This window comes from Orcinus orca, chromosome 16, assembly GCF_937001465.1.
Source record: "Orcinus orca chromosome 16, mOrcOrc1.1, whole genome shotgun sequence".
Lineage (NCBI taxonomy): Eukaryota > Metazoa > Chordata > Mammalia > Artiodactyla > Delphinidae > Orcinus > Orcinus orca.
The window spans coordinates 72,135,691-72,154,615 of NC_064574.1; the positions used below are offsets into that span (position 1 = coordinate 72,135,691).

Below are 18,925 nucleotides of genomic sequence, written 5' to 3' on the forward strand. Positions count from 1 at the left end.
GGTATAGGCTCTCTCAGTCAGAGCCCAATTCAAAGCATGCTGGAGACAGAGTCCTTGGAAGGAGGAAGGAGGGTTGTAGCTCTTTTGAAAAGCTCACTGATCCATTTACACAACAGACAACTGCAGGTAGTCAGTTTACAAACTGACAAGTGAATCTTTGGTAGAAGGACTCGACACCATGAAAGAGACAGGAACCCTGAAGTTGTAAAAACGAACACGGTAAATGGAGCGTGGGTCATAGGTACCCCTAGCCACGGAAACTCTGGACTGAGTCATTAGAGGCTGCAAGCCCTCCGAGGCATTTTTCACTTACTTCTTTGGACTGTTACCCTCCTTGGGCACTCCTGTGGATCCAGAGCAGCCGGTTCCCAATCATCGGTATTTCGTTCCAACCAGGAGATGAGGGTTGGTTTGGGACCTGCGCACCCTGGGGAAGAAGAATCAGTCAGAGGCCCAGCTCGTACATAACGCTGGGTAGACTTATCTACCCGGTGGCATCTCCTGCCAAACCCCTGTCCTCCCGCCCGACACAACCTCTTCGCAGGCCAGGACCATGGACACTCTGGACTCCCACCCCCAGTTCCTCCATCCCTTCAGGTCCCGCGGAAGCGGATTGGGGCGGGCCTTACCGAGCGCGCCCAGGTGGCCGTAAGTCTCCTGCATCACGTCCCGGTACAGGGCCCTCTGCGCGGGCCACAGACACTCCCACTCCTCCGGGGAGAAGTACACGGCCACGTCCCCGAACTTCACCGCCCTCGGCCTCCTTCCCCTTCTCCGGCCGGGTCCGGCCTCTCCTGGTCCCCGCGCGGGGAGCGGAGCCGAAGGCCGCGCCATTGGACCCGACAAGCCGGCGCCACGGCTGTCCCGGCCTTGGCCGCTGGGCGCTGGCGGGCCCCGGGATTTGGGAGCCCAAGCCTGATCCGGGCGGAGCGTGCCTGGGGAGACCAGGAGGGAACAGGAATCGGCCGCCGGCGGGGCTAACGGAAACCTTTCGCTGTTATTCAGGAAACCCCTGCCCGAACTTGGGTGAAAGGCACCGGAAGATGCCTTCAGGGAAAATGGCGGCCCCGCTACTGCACCGCCTTTGCCTGAAACACAGGCAGCTTCCAGCTATCGATTTTATTGACCGGAGCGCCATGCCGGCTCCCTAACCTCTTTGCCCTCAAGTGTGATGGCGCTGCGATTGGGCTTCACGCCCTTTCCCCCCCTATTCCACGCAGTCATTGGGCGGTGGCCTAAGATCGAGTATTCTGATTGGGTATTGCCAAAAGCGGCCTGTTTGAACGAAGCCAACGGAAGCGTAAGGGCAGAAAGTTGGACCCTCGATGTTGGGTGACTGCCCGGGAGTCTGGAGGCGGGAAGGGGCGACCCCGCCTGGGATCAGTAATGGTCCTCTGTTTCTTGGAGGCGCAGCCTAGCCGAGGGAGGGAAGGATTTGAGCGACGGAGCCACTCTGGCCAACCCGGGGCTGGAATATCCCTGGGTCTCCTTTCCTGGCTTTCTCAGAGGAGCCTTCTCTTGCGATAGTGGGTAACTCCCTCCTTGCCCTTTGGGGAAGGGAATTAACGTTAGCGTTTCCTGTGCGCAGGTACCATGCCCAACATATTACACGTTCAACGTATTTATTTTTTGCTACCATGTGTGAAATGATGATTATCATCCTGGTTCTACTGATGAGGAAAATCTCAGAGGGTACTTGCTAGTAAGGAGAAGAACAAAGATTTTGTCCAACTGAAGAAAACGTACAACCTAAAAGTTCCGAGTTGAGTTTTATTCCAGGAGCTTACTGAGGACTATCCTCTCAGCTCTGAGGAACTGCTCCAAAGAGGTAAGGGAGGAGCCAGGATATATAGCAGTTTTTGCTGGAAAAAAATATATATATATTTGAACATCAAAATATTATTGCTAATCACAAAAAAAACAGACATTTCAAGTTAGTGATTTTAGGGCTTTTCTATATATGGGAAGATGCAAGAGTCTGGGCTTGTTGAAATTGTTCTTTAGATATGCAACTTAACTATCGAACCAGTATCCAGGGCACAGAATGTTTCCTGTATTTTTCCATCTTGAATTTCCCTCAAGGCACACCTTGGTAGGGAGTAGGGGGGCCTGGTGGCTGCAGTGACTGATAACTTGATGGCCGGCAGCATTTGTTGTTTACCAAATGGCAGGCAAGGTTCCCTTTCCACAGGGCCCCGTCTTTTTTTTTTTTTTTTTGGCCACGCCCAGCGGCTTGTGTGATCTCATTTCCCTGACCAAGGATCGAACCCAAGCCATGGCAGTGAAAGCCCGGAATCCTAACCACTAGGCCACCAGGGAGCTCCTGCACAGGGCCCCCTCTTGGTCATAAATTCGACCAAGGTTTGGGAGGATTTTCATGGTCAATTTGTCATGGAATTCTCATTCCTAGGTCAGAGGAAGATTTCATTGATCAGCCACCCAATGTGCTGCTTCTGTTTTTTTTTTTTAAATTTTTTAAATTTTTATTTGGTTGTGCCAGTTGGGGCAGATGTGCTCCTTAGTTGCGGCTCACCGGCTCCTTAGTTGTGGCATGCGAACTCTTTGTTGCGGCATGCATGTGGGACCTTAGTTCCCTGACCAGGGGTTGAACCCAGGCTCCCTGCATTGGGAACACGGAGTCTTAACCACTGTGCCACCAGGGAAGTCCCCCAATGTATTATTTTTGGATTGGGCCCTATTAATAACCTAAAATTCTCTGGATCGTGTGTTTTACTAGTCTATTCCTATAATCCAGGAAATGTTTTCCCTTGTTGCTTCTCCATATCTAGAGTCTCACTGTTAAAATTATTTTACATAGGGTTATGTATATGATCAATTGCCTCAAGACAGTTAGCCATCATTAATTTTGTTGGAGGCCTGATGATACATTAGGTAATGCAAGAGGTAACAATCTTATAAAATAGACAGGATATAAGTAATATAGCTAGTAACATTAATAAGGTCATAGTACAGCAGAGAGAGACACAAGGCATAAGCAATTTGAGAACAACATAAAGAGAACAAATTTCAATGATTAGTATAACTAGTTGTAACCTGGTCGCAAGAAGCCATCAAGTCCAGAGGGGAGCTAGCTAGAGAAGCCAAATTCTGGAGGGATCAGGCAGAGAGAAAAAGAGCAATGTTTCATCTTCATTTACAATACAGAGGTATACTTTATCAACTTTTTGTAGGTCATAGCATAAGAGGAAAGGTTTTCTGGAAAACAGAGATTAAAAGCCAGCCAGTAATATTTTAGACAAAAAGTCATAAAATTATAAATCATATTTATCAGTTCATTCAGTCCCATGTAATTCCTGTTAATCTGGAAGAAGCCATCAGGTTTCCTGTTAGAGTTTTGTGAATCTTAATGTAAACTATGGACTTTGAGTGATAATGATGAGTCAACGTAGGTTCATAGATAGTAACAAATGTGCCACTCTGGTATGGGTTGTTGATAGTGGGGGAGGCTGGGGGGAGGGCAGAGGAATATGGGAACTCTGTACATTCAGCTCAATTCTACTGTGAACTCTAAACTACTCTAAAACTAAAATCTATTTAAAAAATTCTAAATAATGATTCATGTTATAACACGGATAAACTTTAAAAACATGCTAAGTGAAATAAGCCGGATTAAAAAAGACCACATGTCTTATGATTCCATTTACATGAAATGTCCAGAAAAGGCAAATCTACAGAGAGATAAAGTAGATCAGTGGTTGCCAGGGGCTGGAGGAGAGGAGAATGGGGAGTGATGGCTGGGGAGTTTCTTTCTGGAGTGATGACAATGTGTTTAGTTGACTGTGGTGATGGTTTCATAACTCTAAATATACTAAAGAACACTGAATTTTACACTTTAAATGGGTGAATTACATGGTATGTGAATAACATTTCAATAAAGCCGTTTTAAAAAAAAACTATGCTGTAGTCATAGACACAGCAAGATGGTCATAGTAAATTAGTAAAAAAAAAAAAAAAGAAGGCTTTCAAGAGACACTCTAGGACAGTCCCTCCCCAAGCCTCAGCCCACTATCCCCTCTGTTCCCCTCAGCTCCAGGCATTTTGCCCCGAGTAGTCCGCATCTGCAGTTCTAGCCCAAGAACTGGCTTACGTACATCGTGAATAGATGAATAAAGAGTGAGCAAAAATGGGCAAAGGGAGACCACTAAAGGGCCTCACGGAGCGCCCTCAGGTGGCCATAGGGTTCTAGTATCACTTTCGGTAAAGGGCCTTCTGCGCCTCGGATTTCACCACTTCTCCAAGAAGAAATACTCCGCCGCGCGGCAAAGTTACACAGCTCACAGCCTCCTCGGCTCGGATCCAGGCTCTGGGCTGCAGATGGGGAACGGGACTAGGGCGGCGCTTGAATTCTTCCAGTCCCCAGGTCCTAGATGCCCCAATCCAAGAGCTACTCTCTTTTCCGGACCAAGGAGACACTGCCCTGCTAGACCCGGTGTCTGAGCCAGCCCGGATTTGGCTTTGCGTGGGGCCAAGCTGCGGCCCAAACAGAGGAATCACAACGTCATGGGTCACTCTGGTACTCAGAGTGGACAATGGTACCGGAAAACGCCCTAAGAGAATATGGCGGCGACCTGCCTTCACAACCATCATTCAGATGCAGTCGGAAGCTGGTCATTCCCTCCCCCTAGGTGGTCTTATCAAATAAGAGCCAGCTCCGCATACTCAGCTCCAGCTCTTAAAATTCCTAACCCCTCATTGGTGCTTGCGGAGATTAGCTTGAGGAGGTGGCTTTTGACAAAGCCCGGTGACTGGACTGTTCCCATCACTGAAATAACTAAGTACGTGCTGATTGGCCTCTTGGGCCAGACTCTAGGACGCTGTTGCTAGGTAACGCCTGACAGGAGGCCGGGTTCGCAAGAACAGGATCAGGAGTCTCCGGAGGTTACCATGTAGCGAGCCCGCATTGGTCAGCGTCCTCTGGGCTATTCCACCTCAGCTCCTTCTGTTCTGCTGACCCACAAGGCCTCGGAGAGTGCGTCCTGGCCGCAAAATTAACTGGGTTCCTGTCCTGAGAGAAGCCAGTAGGGAGCTGAGCACCTTTGTGGAATTTCTACATTGCCCCAGGTGCACAACAACCTTCTTAGAATCATCTAACCTTGATCAACGCTCCATGTGAGGGTAGGGACTGTGGTCTCTATTTAAGAATAAGAACATTGAGATTCATTAAGATTTGTGCACTTTCGTGTATTATATTATTCTTTAAAAAAAAAAGTAATGTATATCTCAATATGTAAATGCTTGGGCAGGGCTTTGCCAAAGGATTTAGTGAAGCAATCATATGGAAATATGCTTGCACTACATATAGGATTTCTATGAACACAGCAGCTACAAACTCAGGCTGTCACAGATGGGTTGTGCTGCTGATTCAAATTCAAGTGTGGCCATCTGTGCAATGATTTTCCAAAATGGCAAATAATTCTTGGCAAAGTTCCAAACAAAACAAAATACAGTCTTTCCTCCATTTATACAGGCCTTTCTGGAAAAGTCAGGATTAAAACTGTACTTATAAGTTTGTGCTTCTATATAAAATAAATATAGGTTCTGTACTCAGATAATTACAAAACTGTTTTCACCTACACGCATGTCCACGGGGCATTCTGAGCATGGTAGAGGACAAGGGACACTTTTTCACTGAGCAGGGCTGGCTGGTTTTGAGCAAGACAGCTGATACCCCTGGGCCCACCCATTATCCATAGATAAGGAAGGATCCCTTATCTATGTCGATTAGAAATTGTCCATTCTCCCGCTTTGGAAGGTAAGCTCCTTGAGGAGAGAAACTTTGCCTGTTTTTTTCCCCCATGGATTTGTCCTAAACTACAGGTACACAATAGACTCGGGACTGGCATGGGAAAACCATGAGAAGGAAGGACTCGAGTAACAGGATTTTAGGTCATATGCTAACAACAGGAGTAAAGTGTAGTTGAATAGTCAACTAAAATATCTAGAAAAAAATAAGCTCTCGGCTCATCAACCATGTGAAAATGTTTAGCAGCCAATTAGATGTGCAGGCCTAGAGGAGGATTTCTCAATCGCAGCACTATTAATATTTTGAGTCAGAGAATTCTTTGTTGTGAGGCGCTGTCCTGTGCATGGTAGGATGTTTAGTGGAAGCATCCCTAGCCTCTACCCACTAGATGTCAGTAGCGCACACATAGCCCTCCCTGGACCTTCCGTTCCCCCCCAACCCCACCCCCATGCTGGACAACCAAAAAAATGTCTCTATACATTGCCAAACACCCCCTGAGCGGTGGGGTAGTGGGGAGTCACCCCCCCAAGTGGGGAATCACTGGCCTAGAGGATATAATGACAGTTGGAACCAAGGAAAAGAGGTTGGATGACTGAACCTTGGGAAAATGTATTTTTTTTTTATTTTTTTAAAAATTTATTTTATTTATTTTTGGCTGCATTGGGTCTTCGTTGCTGCGCATGGGCTTTCTTTAGTTGCGGTGAGCAGGGGCTACTCTTCGTTGTGGCGCACGGGCTTCTCATGGCGGTGGCTTCTCTTGCTGCGGAGCACGGGCTGTAGGCGCACGGCCTCAGTAGCTGTGGCTCACAGGCTCTATAGCGCAGGCTCAGTAGCTGTGGCGAATGGGCCCAGCTGCTCTGCAGCATGTGGGATCTTCCTCGACCAGGGCTCAAACCCATGTCCCCAGCATCGGCAAGCGGATTCTTAACCACTGCGCCATCAGGGAAGCCCCAACATATTTATTCTAAAAGGCATGCATTAGTTCTGAGAGGCTGACACCCAATTATTTGCAGCCTCCTGAGTTTTGTCCTCTGGTCCTTTGCACAGTTGGGATGACCCATGCACAGTCTCCCCACCGACCCCCTTTCCCTCAGTTCTTAGATGATTCATCACCTTCTCTGAGGTTTCTCTAGCTGTGCTTATGTGCACTTTTGGGAACCTGCATATAAGCTGAGTTTAGCATTTATCTCACTAGGCCCTGGTCTGTTTACTTGTCTGTCTGTGGACAAGGACTCTCACTATCTTGCTCACCACAGTATTTTTTGTGTCTGGCATGTGGTTTGAGTTTTGAAAATGTGTTGAGCAAATAAATGGACATGTCATCCCATATTTATAGCCTTCTTTTTTTATTGATTTATTTATTTTTGGCTGCGTTGGGTCTTCTTTGCTGCACACAGGTTTTCTCTTGTTGCGGCGAGTGGGGGCTACTCTTCGTTGTGGTGCGCGGGCTTCTCATTGCGGTGGCTTCTCTTGTTGTGGAACACGGGCTCTAGGAGCACAGGCTTCAGTAGTTGTGGCTCGTGGGTTCTAGAGCGCAGGCTTAGCAGTTGTGGCGCATGGGCCCCGTTGCTCTGCAGCATGTGGGATCCTCCCGGGCCAGGGCTCGAACCCATGTCCCCTGCCTTGGCAGGCGGATTCTTAACCATTGCGCCACCAGGGAAGCCCTAGAGCCTTCTTGACCAGCCAGGGCCCTTGCCTCCCATGTCTAGGCCTCTTTCTCTGGAGGAAAGGTCATAGCCAGGTGAATGTATTTTGTGTGTGTCGTGGACCTCCCTGCCTCAGCATTGCCACTGATACCACTGCCCCTCTGCCTTCTCAGCCTATAGTATCAGGTACAGTCATTTCTAGAAACCTCTACCTGGACTTGTTTTCTGAGTGTTGTCTAGAGCTGGCCTCCACCTGAAACCACAGGATGTCAGGAATGGCCTTTAGATAACATGGCAGCTGTCTAGTCCAACTTTCTCCATTTCAGTTGAGCCAGCTGTCCTCACAGGCACCATCTGCTCTCATTTATTATTTTTTTCTCAGGTGCGATAGGAGCATTCAAAATGCATTTAAGGAATATGTCTGCAATGCAGATTTTAAACCTCTCTCAAAAATGGCCTACTCTCTGAAATATCTGCATAGTAATTGCAGTAGGAACTTTCAAGATTCGTATATTCCATTTTCTTTAGTGCTAAAACACTAGTATTTTTGTTGGTGATGGTATAAGTGTGGGTGCAATTGGGAGAATCCACATAGCAATTTCAACAAGCAGAAGTTTATTAAACAGAATTATTGGGAGTTCCCAATAATTGGGGTGGCTTAGTGGTTAGGATTCTGGGCTTTCACTGCTGTGGCCCAGGTTCAATCCCTGGTCAGGGAACTGAGATCCTGCAAGCCATGCGGTGCAGCCAAAAAAAAAAAAGAATCATCGGGACTTTCCGGGTGGTCCAGTGGTCCCTCCCAATGCAGGGGACATGGGTTCAGCCTCTGGATGGGGAACTGGGATCCCACATGCCACGGGGCAACTAAGCCCCCGCACTCTGGAGCAACCAAGCCTCTACGCTCTGGAGCTCGTGCACCACAACTAGAGAAAAGCCCACGCACTGCAACGAAGATCCTGTGTGCCATGACTAGGACCTGATTCAGCCAAATAAATAAAATTTAAAAATACTTTTTAAAAAAAGAATGATCAACTAAAAAAGGGAATTAGAGAAATGAGGGATTGGATTATGTATTAGTTTCCTAGGGCTGCCGTGACAAATTACCACAAATTGGGAACCTTAAGACAACATAAATCTATTCTCTCGTAGTCCTGGAGACTAGAATCCTGAAATCAAGGCATCAGCAGGGCCATACTCCCTTTGAGACCCTAGGGGGAATCTTTCCGTGCCTCTTCCTAGCTTCTGGTGGTTTGCTGGTGATCTCTGGCATTCCTTAGATTTGTACATGCATCACTCTAATCTCTGCCTCTGTTACCACATGGCATTCTTCTTGCATGTCTCTTTGTGTGTCTTCACATGGCCTTCTCCTTTCCATGAGTCTGTGTCCAAACTTCCTTCTTCTTACAAGGACACCAGTAATTGGATTGAGGCCCAACCAGATACAGTATGATTTCAATGATTATGTCTGCAAAGACTCTATTTCCAAATAAGGTCACAGTCACAGGAACTGGGACACAATTCTGAGGGACACAATTCTGCCTGCTATAGATAGTAAGAAGGAAAGAGAATTCTAAAGAATGCAGGAATAGCAGCTATAAGAGCAGCCACTACCCCTCAGCTGGAGATACTGCACCTAAGAAAGAGCCTCTACCTGGGCCTCCCTGGAGCTGAGATCCAGAATTTTGGGGGGAGAACACAGAAGTCACTGGAGTGTCACTCTGGTGGAACATGCTGGAAATCTTCCCTCTAGGGTGCCAGGGAAAACTGTTCATGGGAAGGTGTCTCACCAGAGGCACTGTACCATTAAACTGTCCAAGGGGTGTACCAGGGGAAGCTGCTGGCATTTGGGTGCCGCTGGCCATTACGTACTTCAGGAGCCTGCCAATAGGGCTCATGGGAACCAGGAAGCAAAGCCCTTCCTTCCTGCAATGTCTCCCCAACTCTCTACTGACAAAACATTAATTGTGCCAGCTGGGAAAGAAAAAGTAGTTAAAGGGCCCAGATCCATTTTCACAGAGCAGGCAAAAAGAATGAATTTTTTCCCAAGAGGTAATAAATGAATAACTGGCACAGTGACATACATCTGTTTCAGATACTAATAGGTAGCTCCCGTTACACTTCTTGACTCTCTCTCTAATCCTCCCAATGTTCTTCCTTCCCCTGACATCCTCACCATAAGCCCTATCACTTTTTCTCTGGCCGCACTGTGGGATAAGTGGCATCTTAGTTCCCTGACCAAGGATTGAACCCGTGCTCCCTGCAGGGGAAGTGTGGAGTCTTAACCACTGGACCGCCAGGGAAGTCCAGGCCCTATCACTTTACCATTCAGTTCCTCCAAACTTGACACCTGCCTATCATACCCACTTAAATAAATAAATAAATAAATAAATAATAAAAGGAGGTGAGGACAGTAGTGGTGGCAGATGGTTCTAGACTGGGGAAGACGAGTTAGACGATGGGCAGGACCACTTTCCCCAGATAAATAAAAATTCTAGCAAGTAGCTGACCAGAGCGGAAGAGCCCCCAGAGGTGGTCTTGAAAGCTCCTCACCAGGGGAACTAAATTGGACAGGAGTGTGCTGGCACCTGGTGGACTAAATACTTCAGGGTGGAGGGGACTGAGGCTGAGGGAAGCAGCAGAGGCAACGGCCACCTTGTACACAGGCATATAAACTCCAAACTCCTAGGGACAGGCATCTGTCTGTTCCCACAGCATGGCACACAGGTAATGAAATTTTGTTGAATGGTTGATGCGAACCACAGTAGCAACCCAAACCCAAGACTTCCTGTCATTTCTCTGGGGTGGTTCTTGGCAAAGGGCTATAACTGAACATCCCTCCATCTCAACACCCTGCAGCCACAACCCAACCCAATCCTCCCTGGCTGATCTAGAGCTCAGGCTAGAGGCTTCTACAGAGAAAGATACTGAGCAGAGTAGCTGGCTTGAGGACCAGAAGGGATAGAGCACTCTGAGGGAAAGAGGCCGTTTTTATCATCCTCTTTTTACCTGCAGCCTGAGACTTAACTTACTTATCTGGCACTTTCAGATGTGCCTTCTCACTTGATCTTCTAAGTCTATTTTGAGGCAGGCACGACAGGGTTTATTGTTCCCATTTTACAAATGAGACCACTAAGGCCAGGAACAGTTAAGCAGATGTGAGCCCAGAGCCTAAAGGGGTCCAGAGTTTCTTAAGGATACACGGATGTGCCAATCTCCAGCCGTATCACCTGTCCTGTAGGAGGCTGGCTGAGGCCTCTTGCCACTGGATCAGCACACATTGGCCACGCCTGGGGTGTGTACACAGGTGGTAGATAAAGTAAGAGTTTTTGAAATGGTAGTCACAAAGAGGTGACTGGAAATCCTCCCTCTAGGGTTATTTCCAGAGGCAAGGCCGTGAGGGTGTGAAGGCTCGTCACTGCTGGCCTGGGCTGAGGGCCAAGAAACCGCAGTCCACCTTATTCAATTTGATGAACTCCAGCACCCCAAGTTAGGATCATAGGGCTGGGCCCTCCCCGCCAGATTCTCAGGCCCTTTCTTTAGGCTACTTCCTTTGCCCTCAAAACTCAGATCAGGCTTGCTCGGCCCTTGAAAGGTTTTCATTGCCCTGGAGTCTGGGAAACACCTGTGTATTTAAGCAGGAACGTGAAAGCCTACAGGGGCCCTCTCAACTCATCAAAGTTGAGAGGGATCTCTACTCACAGCTGGAAGCATCACCATACCAGCAGGGAACATCCTCAGGCACCTGTGTAGCCGGCCCTGCTCCAGCGGGGAGAGAGAACACTTCTAGTTGGAAGAGCTGTTGCTTATTCGCACCAGAAGTCTCACCATGCATTTCCAGAGGCCCCAGCAGGCCTTGTGCTACAGAGAGTCACTGTAGTCCCAGAGACCTATCTGGATGAGTCCTTGGTTAGAGTCGGGAGTCTTCATTTTCCACACCAACTCTTACTGATGCTGTTCTTTCCATATCTTCCTTTCTGGATCATTACTCTTATCACTCAATCCCATAAAAGAGAATTATGCTGGGCTGAGTAGGTCACTCCGCACCTTCATCTCAGACCCAGGATTCTAGGCTCCAGGCTTTTTTGTTCTATCAAGAAAATAAATACTAGGGAATCCCCTGGCGGTCTAGTGGTTAGGACTCCCAGCTTCCACTGTAGGGGGCAGGGGCTCGATCCCTGGTCGGGGAATTAAGATCCCGCATGCCCTGGGAGCGCGGCCAAAAATAAATAATTTTTTTTAAATAAAGAAAAAAAAGAAGAGTACTAGAGTTTGGACCAGGGAATCCTGGGGAAGGAGAACTAGTGGAGGCATGGGCTTTGGTTAGGCAGTGAGGGCGCCTTCACAGTACAAGAAGCCAGTACATGCCCACTACCTCCCCACCAACAGCCGGCTCCTGGTATAAAATTTCCGTGACGCAGCCTCTCTAAGCAGCAGGATTCCATCCTCGATCCCCTACTACTAAGGACTATTTACACACCCCATCAGCCAGGCCCCTCTTGAAAGAGGGCTCGTGGGAGCCCCAGAGAAAAGCGGACCCATCAAGCACGCCAAGGTGGTTACTGGTCTCCTGCAATGACGCCTCTGTACTGAGCCCTCTATAGAACACTCGGGTAAAGTGAAGCTCAATGCCCCACCCTCTTCCCCACTTTGAGCCCAGTCTCTCCAGGCCACCGTGCGAGCAAAGGAGCCTGAGGCGGCACCAGCCCTAGCCAAACTCTTCCCTGCAACGTGAGAACCCGGTTCAGGAGCCTTCGATGATACTGGAAACGGGCTCAGTGGGGCCTCTCTAGGAAATTGGGAATTTCACATATCGTTAGCACTCAGTTCACGTTTATTGGCCTAAAAACGAAAGAACCGGAAGATGCCCTTAGAAAACGTGGCGGCAACCTAGCTTCAGGACAGTTGCCTCAATAGCTCAAGAAACTTGCCATAGCCTTCGGCCACTCACTGACCGGAGAAGATGACGCCGTCCGGTCTACTTCGGTTCATCTGGTTCAGCGTAATCTGCCCTCAATTATAATGGCGGCGCTGCCAAATTTGGCTTCTTGCCCCTAGGGATGATGGCCGCCAGGCGGCTTCACTTAGTTTCTCACCACCCCGGAAGACGGGGACCGGCGATTGGGCGGTGCCCCAAGGCTTCGAGAAGAAGGCTCTCGGCGGTTGGGCAGTGCTGGGTAAGGCTAGTTTTAAAGGAGCCGGAGGTGGGAGCCGTCGAAGACCCGGGATCCGCGGGAGGCGGCGGTGAGCGGCGCGTGGGGGAGGGCACCGAACGGCTGCAGAGAGGGCGGGAGGAGGGAGGGAAAGAAACTTTTGAACCATCTGGTCCCCGGCTGGGGAGAGAGCTGGGCGGGGATCAGGGGAGGGCGGAGGGAGGGGGTCTGTGGGCGGGACCTCCCGGGATTGGAGTGAAGGGGGGGTATCTGCTTGACAGTGGATCCCCAGGGATCCGGACTGAGTTCCTGATGCTCAAGCTCGGGCCGCCCCTGTCTGAGTGGAGCTTTGCGGAGCCGAAGCTCACAGGGAGAGGAGGATCCTCGCGCGGCGTCTGTTTGGAGCAACCGCGCTGTAGGATTCTTTCCGCGGGGGTCTAGTCTAGGGGATCTAGTGGGAGTGGGGAACCGTCGGCGTGTGGGAGTATTGCTTCGGAGTCCTCGGCCACTCGCTGGGGGTGGATGAGAATTGAAGAGGGTTCCGGCGGAAACTGAGCCTCCGAGGACTGGGATCCCAGCTGATCCCGGGGGAATCTCCGGGCGGAATCTGCAGGGACAAAGGCCCCAGGAGGCTCGGGCCGTGGGAGAACGGGGGCCGCAGCAATCCAGGTTTTCGCGGCCCAGACAGGGCGCGAGTGATCGCTGGTCGCTGCGGCGGCAGCGGGAAGACACCCGTTCCTGGCAGCCAGGCGGGGGCGCCCTTACGCGCCCCAGGGCTCCGGCCCGTGAGCTACCGGGAGCCGCGGGCGGACCATGAAGGGCGGAGCCCTACGGGAGGGGCTGGCCTTCACTCCCGGCTCCCCCGCTCCCCCCCTACCCCAGGCTGGAGCCTGGGATCCCCCAGGGACTCCCCGGAGCCGCCGCTTCCCCCATGGACTTGCCCGGGGACTCCAGGTGAGAGCGCACCCCGCCCGCCTGTCTTGAGCCCGGGAAACGGGGAGCCTGGTGGCCGTACCGGGGAAACCACAGAGCCAACAACAGGCTCAGGCGACCGTCCTCTGCTTCTCTCATCCTCCAGCCCGCCTGGCCGGCAGGGTCTGTGCCGCCAGCCCCTGGCTCGAGCGTTATGGGGAGCCAGGAGCCCCAAACGGCCGAAGCTGCAGCCCCTCGGGGCCCCTTCGCCGTTGGAAAAAGCCTCTCGGCGGGTCCTGGCCGTGGTCCTGGAAGATGTCATGGCTGCCCACATGGTGAGCCCCTTGAACTGAGAGGCCCCCTTCTCCCTCAGGTCCCCTCAGTACCAAAGTCAAACTAGATCACTAGTGAGGATAACTGAGGTCCAAACACCTCACACTCACACTCGTCCATCAGGCAGCCTCCCTAATGCTAGATTTTTTTTTTTTGTCTTTTGTTTTTCCTTGGCTCTCACTCCAGCCTGGAATTGGGCAGTGTCTCCAGTGCCCATTCCCCACTACCAACTCTGTTGGGCTGAAACCACATCCCTACAACTCTTAAGTATGAGAAACCCTTCTGCTTTCTTCCCAGCCCAACTTCTAGGCAATCCTTGGGAAGCAGGCTGAGGACTTTGGCTCCATTGCACAGATTAGAAAAACTGAGGCCCCAAATAGGGCAGTGACTCACTCCAGGTCACCCTCTCCTTTTCATTTCTTCAAATAGCCTGGGTGACATCATCCAGCTCCCACACCAGCAGCTCAGGACACTGTCATATCTGGCCCTTAATTGAGGGCCATCACTGACCTCTTCTTTGGGGATCTTGAATGAATTCTAGCCACGATTTGTGTCATTTTTGTGGCATAGGGCACTGTTAGGCACAGGGAGGTCCTGTCCAGCCTCATTACATCACCTTGCTCTTGACACTTCCTCCTCCCCTAGGTCCCCCTGGTGCCCCAAGAGGAGATCTCCACCCCACGGCACTGCAGCAACCGTCGGGATTCTGTCCACAGCCATCCACCTGCCTCACCACCCCGACAGGCCACGTGGTCCCCACAAGCCAGGTGAGCATGGCAGGATGGGGGGTAAGCTGGGAACACAGCTGAGCCCCACTGATATTCCTGGTCCCTCTCTAGGCCTCCCGACCCACTGCACTTATGCCGAGAGCCCTTGAGCCGTGTGCATCGGCCCCATTCCACACTGAGGCGGCGATCAAGGACAACACCTGGCCCAGAGGAGGGCCCTTCACAAAAGGTGGACCAGGCCCCCCAGCCCACTCTGGTGGTGATGCTAGAGGACATTGCCAGCTCCAGACCCCCAGCGGAGGTATGGAAACTTCAGGGAAAGATGTCAGGAGTTCAGCTGGGGGCAGGCATGCCAGTGGGCATAGAAGACAGGGGTAGGAGGGCTGAGTCTGGGGTGGATTTTGCTCAGAGCAAGGAGGACAGCGTTTTAGGGCGGAAGACACTGTCTGAGCAAAGACCTATATGAAAAAGTCTTTAGTGTGAACCCAGGCAGGAATCTGGAGACCGAGAGAGTCGGGATGTGGGAAGCTACGGAGACTACAGGGGGCTTCCCTGCCTCCTCACAACCATCCCCTGTTTATATCCAGGGCTTTGCCGATGAGACTCCCAACTTCACCGTCCCAGCGAGAAGGTGAGAGGGCTGGGGAAGGGATTATCAAGATGTGCAGGCAACAGCCATTATCCAGGCAGCCAGAGCTAGGGGCATCAGAATTTACATGTCCAGTCCTTCCTTGTAGCACTTTCAGAAGCCTTAAGGGACAGGGGATGTGCTGGCTCAGGTGGGATCTGAATCTGGAAGCTTCCTCAGCCTTTAACTTGCCCCTTCACCCCAGAACTGAGCCAAGGATGATGGTTCACCAGCCAAAGCCTCCACCCAGGGATGTGGAACCCTCATTCCAGCCATCTGCCCTGTCTGCAAACCCTCTGGAGAGTCCACCACCAGGTAAGGACTCAGATGGATGAGACTTGGGGTTCTGGAACATTCTAGCTGAGCTTAGAAGTGTGAGGTGACGAGTTGGGGATGGGGCTTAACCCCCTCCTGGGGCAGAGCTTGGTGTATGAAGATGGGGTTTAAACTTCAGAGACCTGAAGCTTAACTTCTAAATTTAGGGCTTGGTATTTTAGTGATGGGCTTATTCCTCTGTGGGCAAAGATTAGTGTTTGGGGAGGGACTAAGGCTACTGAAGTGGGGCTTAGACACCTGCAGCTGAGGAATACCCACCTGACCCTCTCCTTTCCTCAGCCCCAGATCCTGTTCTGGAGCTCCCATCGACCCCACCGCCATCCAGCCTTTTACGCCCCCGCCTCAGTCCCTGGGGCTTGGCCCCCCTCTTCCATTCCGTCCGCTCCAAGCTGGAGAGCTTTGCTGACATCTTCCTCACACCCAACAAAGCCCCACGGCCCCCGCCCCCATCACCCCCCATGAAGTTGGAGTTGAAGATTGCCATCTCAGAGGCCGAGCAGTCTGGGGCTGCTGAGGGCACTGCATCTGTCAGTCCCCGGCCCCCTATCCGCCAATGGCGGGCCCAAGACCAGAATCCCCCAGCACCTCTCCCTAAGCCCTCTCTGGGCCGAAGCCACTCCTGCCCTGATCTGGGGCCCCCCGGCCCAGATACCTGCAGCTGGCCCCCTGCTCCACCCCACCCAAGCCGGCCACGGCCTCGGCGGCACACTGTGGGTGGTGGAGAGATGGCCCGAGCCCCGCCACCCCCTCGGCCCTGTCTCCGGAAAGAGGTCTTCCCTCTTGGAGGAGTGGGAGGCTCTCCTCCCCTCATCACATCTTGCTCGTCTACCACGTCCACTTCTTCCTTCTCTGAACCTGCAGAACCCAGGTAGTGCTCTTGATAAACCCTCCTTAAAGCTCTGGCCATAGTCTGGGCCCAGCCTCCTTCCCTAGTATCCAGTGGGCAGGAGATGGGGATGTTGCTGTGAATGCTGTTTGGCCCTGAGCTTTGACCTTCTCTGCAGGTTGAGCTCAACCAAGAGGAAGGAGCCAAGGGCCTCAGAAGACCAGGTGCTTTCAGACCCCAAGACCAAGGTAGAGGTACAGATGAAGGGGGAGGAGACAAGTGGGAGCCTGAGCCCATGCTGCACTTTTACACTCTGCCCCGTTTTTGCAGAGCATGGGAAAGGTTTCTCGATTCAGAATACGCAGGACACCGGCCCGTTCTCAACCAAACCTTACACCAATGGGGCTGCCTCGACCAATCAGGTGAGAGGCTTCTTGTGCACGGAGCTGCCTTGGCCAAACAGGTGTAGGCTCAGATCCCCTGAGTGTGGCTTCATCTCCTCTCAGGGAGCACAGTCCAGCTTGGAGGAGTCAATTTGGTCTGGACATGGTTTATGCTTAGAACCATTTGTCTGCCTCAGGCAGCACTCCTGGCACGTCCTAGAAACTGAAATACAGACCAGGCCTTGACTATCCCTTCTCCAGGCCCACTGGCCCCAGGTTTCTCAGAGGCCTCTGCTCCTCTTTGCTCACAGGTTGAACAAGAAGGAGTTCAGCTTAGAAGAAATTTACACCAACAAGAATTACCAGTCACCCACAACCAGGAGGTGAGAAACTTTGAAGGCTTGGGGGTGACAGAGGGAAATCTGGAACCAGGGGGCATGCTGGTAACCAGCACTCCTCCCTGCCTGGTCCAGGACCTTTGAGACCATCTTTGAGGAACCCCGGGAGCGCAACGGGACTCTGATTTTCACCAGCTCAAGGAAGCTCCGGCGAACTGTAGAGTTTCGGGACAGTAGTCTTCCTCGATCCCGGCGGCCATCTCGCGGGGCCCGGGCTGCAGCTGGCAGGACCCTTACTCCCAATCTGGCCCCCAGCCCAGATGTAGGACCCCTGCTGCAGCAGCGACTGCAGGAGCTGGATGCCTTGCTCCTGGAGGAGGAGGAAGGGGATCGAGAGCGGCCCCATCGGACTTAGAAGCTCCATCTGTTTGTCCATCCGTCCTGGAGGGAGGGGAAGTCTCTGAGACAGTTATATTTTTTTCTCTGTGTTTCTAGTAAAGTTTTCGATATGTTTCTGATTCTTTTGTATGTCTCTAGCTGAGTTTGAGATTAACTGGCAGTACTGGTTGATGTTTCTACTTTGGCACCCGAAACTGGGAAACGGGAGGAACCAGGGAAGATGATGAAGGTTGGATATAGGGAGGGGGTAAAGGAATGGTCATTGGAGATACCCTCTTGATTTGAGAATTTTCCTATGTGGAGGGATACTTCTGAGTATGCTCCAGAAGCTAATGTGACCCTGGTCAGGGTTCTCTCAGTTCACTTACATCAAGGAGGAGACCGAGGGAATTTCCTGGAAGTCCAGTGGTTAGGACTTCGTGCTTCCACTGCAGGGGGCACGGGTTTGATCCCTGGTCGGGGGACTAATATCCCGCAAGCTGCGCAGCGCAGCAAAACACAGGAGACTGAAAGTCCCAGAGTGGACTAAGGCCTTGTTCAAGATGGTCCTGAGCTCCTCCTAACACGCAGGCCAGGAACCTGCTGCTGGATTCAAGAGCTAAGAGTAATCAGCTGTAATTAAGCACCTACAACAACCTGTCACAGGTAATTGACCTACACATAGCCCTGTGAGAATTATACTCATTTTATACATAAGAAAAGCAAGTTGACTCTCAGTGTAATGTCCACATTAAAAGGGTAACCCAGGCAACCAGAGGACACAAGCGGCACTGTACATCTTTCATAACTTAGAGGCAGAACAGAGCAGTGGTAAAGAGCACAGCCTGGAGCTAAGCTTCTTGAGTCCAAATCTTGGTTACGAAACTAAATGTGCATCAATTCCCTTCTCCATCTGTAAAATGGGGCCGATAGCAGTACTTTTCTAAGACACTCCTCATTGTCAAATGAGTTAATATGTGAGGAGGTGCCCGGCACTGTTTTTTTCTTGTTAGCACGCGGAGACCACAGGCCAGCACTCTCCCACTGCACCGAGCGATAAATGGGATGCGGTTTCCTTCCCGCGCGGCTGGCGCTCTCAAAGCACGCCGCGTGCTCTAGCCACCACGCACGGCAGGGGATCCCGCTGAGCTGCCAGCCGGATGGTGGTATCACCACGCGCGTGCGCGAGAAGCCAGGCTGCCTGTGGGCTAAGCCAAGCAGCGGAAAGGGAGAGAAGCCGTTGCTGGCTGTCGACTGGGACCTTCCGCGACCGCGCGCCGCCCAGCGGCCAACCGTCCCCTAGGCCTCGCGCACTACATCCAGATCCTCGCCTTGACGCCGTCAGGAGACGGGCCAATGAACGAAGAGCAGGAAGGGGCGGGGTCATCTGGAGAACCGCCCCAAGCACCTACTTCTAACCAGTCGAGTCACAAGACTTGATGAAGGGCGGAGCTAATCTGACATACCCAATCCAAGATTTGAGGGCGGTTACATATTACTCAC

General features: G+C 51.5%; 2 protein-coding genes across 5 annotated transcripts in view; one reads left to right on the top strand and one right to left on the bottom strand.

Moving 5' to 3' along the window:
• LOC101272848 (uncharacterized) overlaps positions 1-11,846 on the bottom strand; it is a 31,861-nt gene extending 20,015 nt beyond the window's left edge. The window contains exons 1-2 of the mRNA XM_049699407.1: positions 630-11,846; positions 314-427 (exon numbers count right to left, since the gene is read on the bottom strand). Coding sequence (XP_049555364.1) covers positions 314-427; positions 630-834 — 319 coding nt within the window. The 5' untranslated portion in view covers positions 835-11,846. The remainder of the gene's footprint in view (positions 1-313; positions 428-629) is intronic.
• A 675-nt stretch (positions 11,847-12,521) lies between these two features.
• PRR14 (proline rich 14) lies at positions 12,522-17,562 on the top strand. 4 transcript variants are annotated; one of them, XM_033426168.2, is made up of 12 exons: positions 12,522-12,651; positions 13,443-13,514; positions 13,639-13,807; positions 14,451-14,572; positions 14,645-14,834; positions 15,121-15,164; positions 15,367-15,476; positions 15,777-16,365; positions 16,502-16,577; positions 16,654-16,745; positions 17,018-17,089; positions 17,180-17,562. In XM_033426168.2, exons 2-12 carry the CDS (start codon positions 13,492-13,494, stop codon positions 17,457-17,459), a joined length of 1,767 nt encoding a protein of 588 aa, XP_033282059.1. In that variant the 5' UTR covers positions 12,522-12,651; positions 13,443-13,491; the 3' UTR covers positions 17,460-17,562. The 4 variants fall into 4 exon arrangements, with proteins under 4 accessions (XP_033282059.1, XP_033282060.1, XP_033282061.1 ...); XM_033426169.2 differs by having other exon boundaries at positions 16,502-16,571; XM_033426170.2 differs by lacking the exon at positions 13,443-13,514.
• The last annotated feature ends 1,363 nt before the right edge of the window (positions 17,563-18,925 follow it).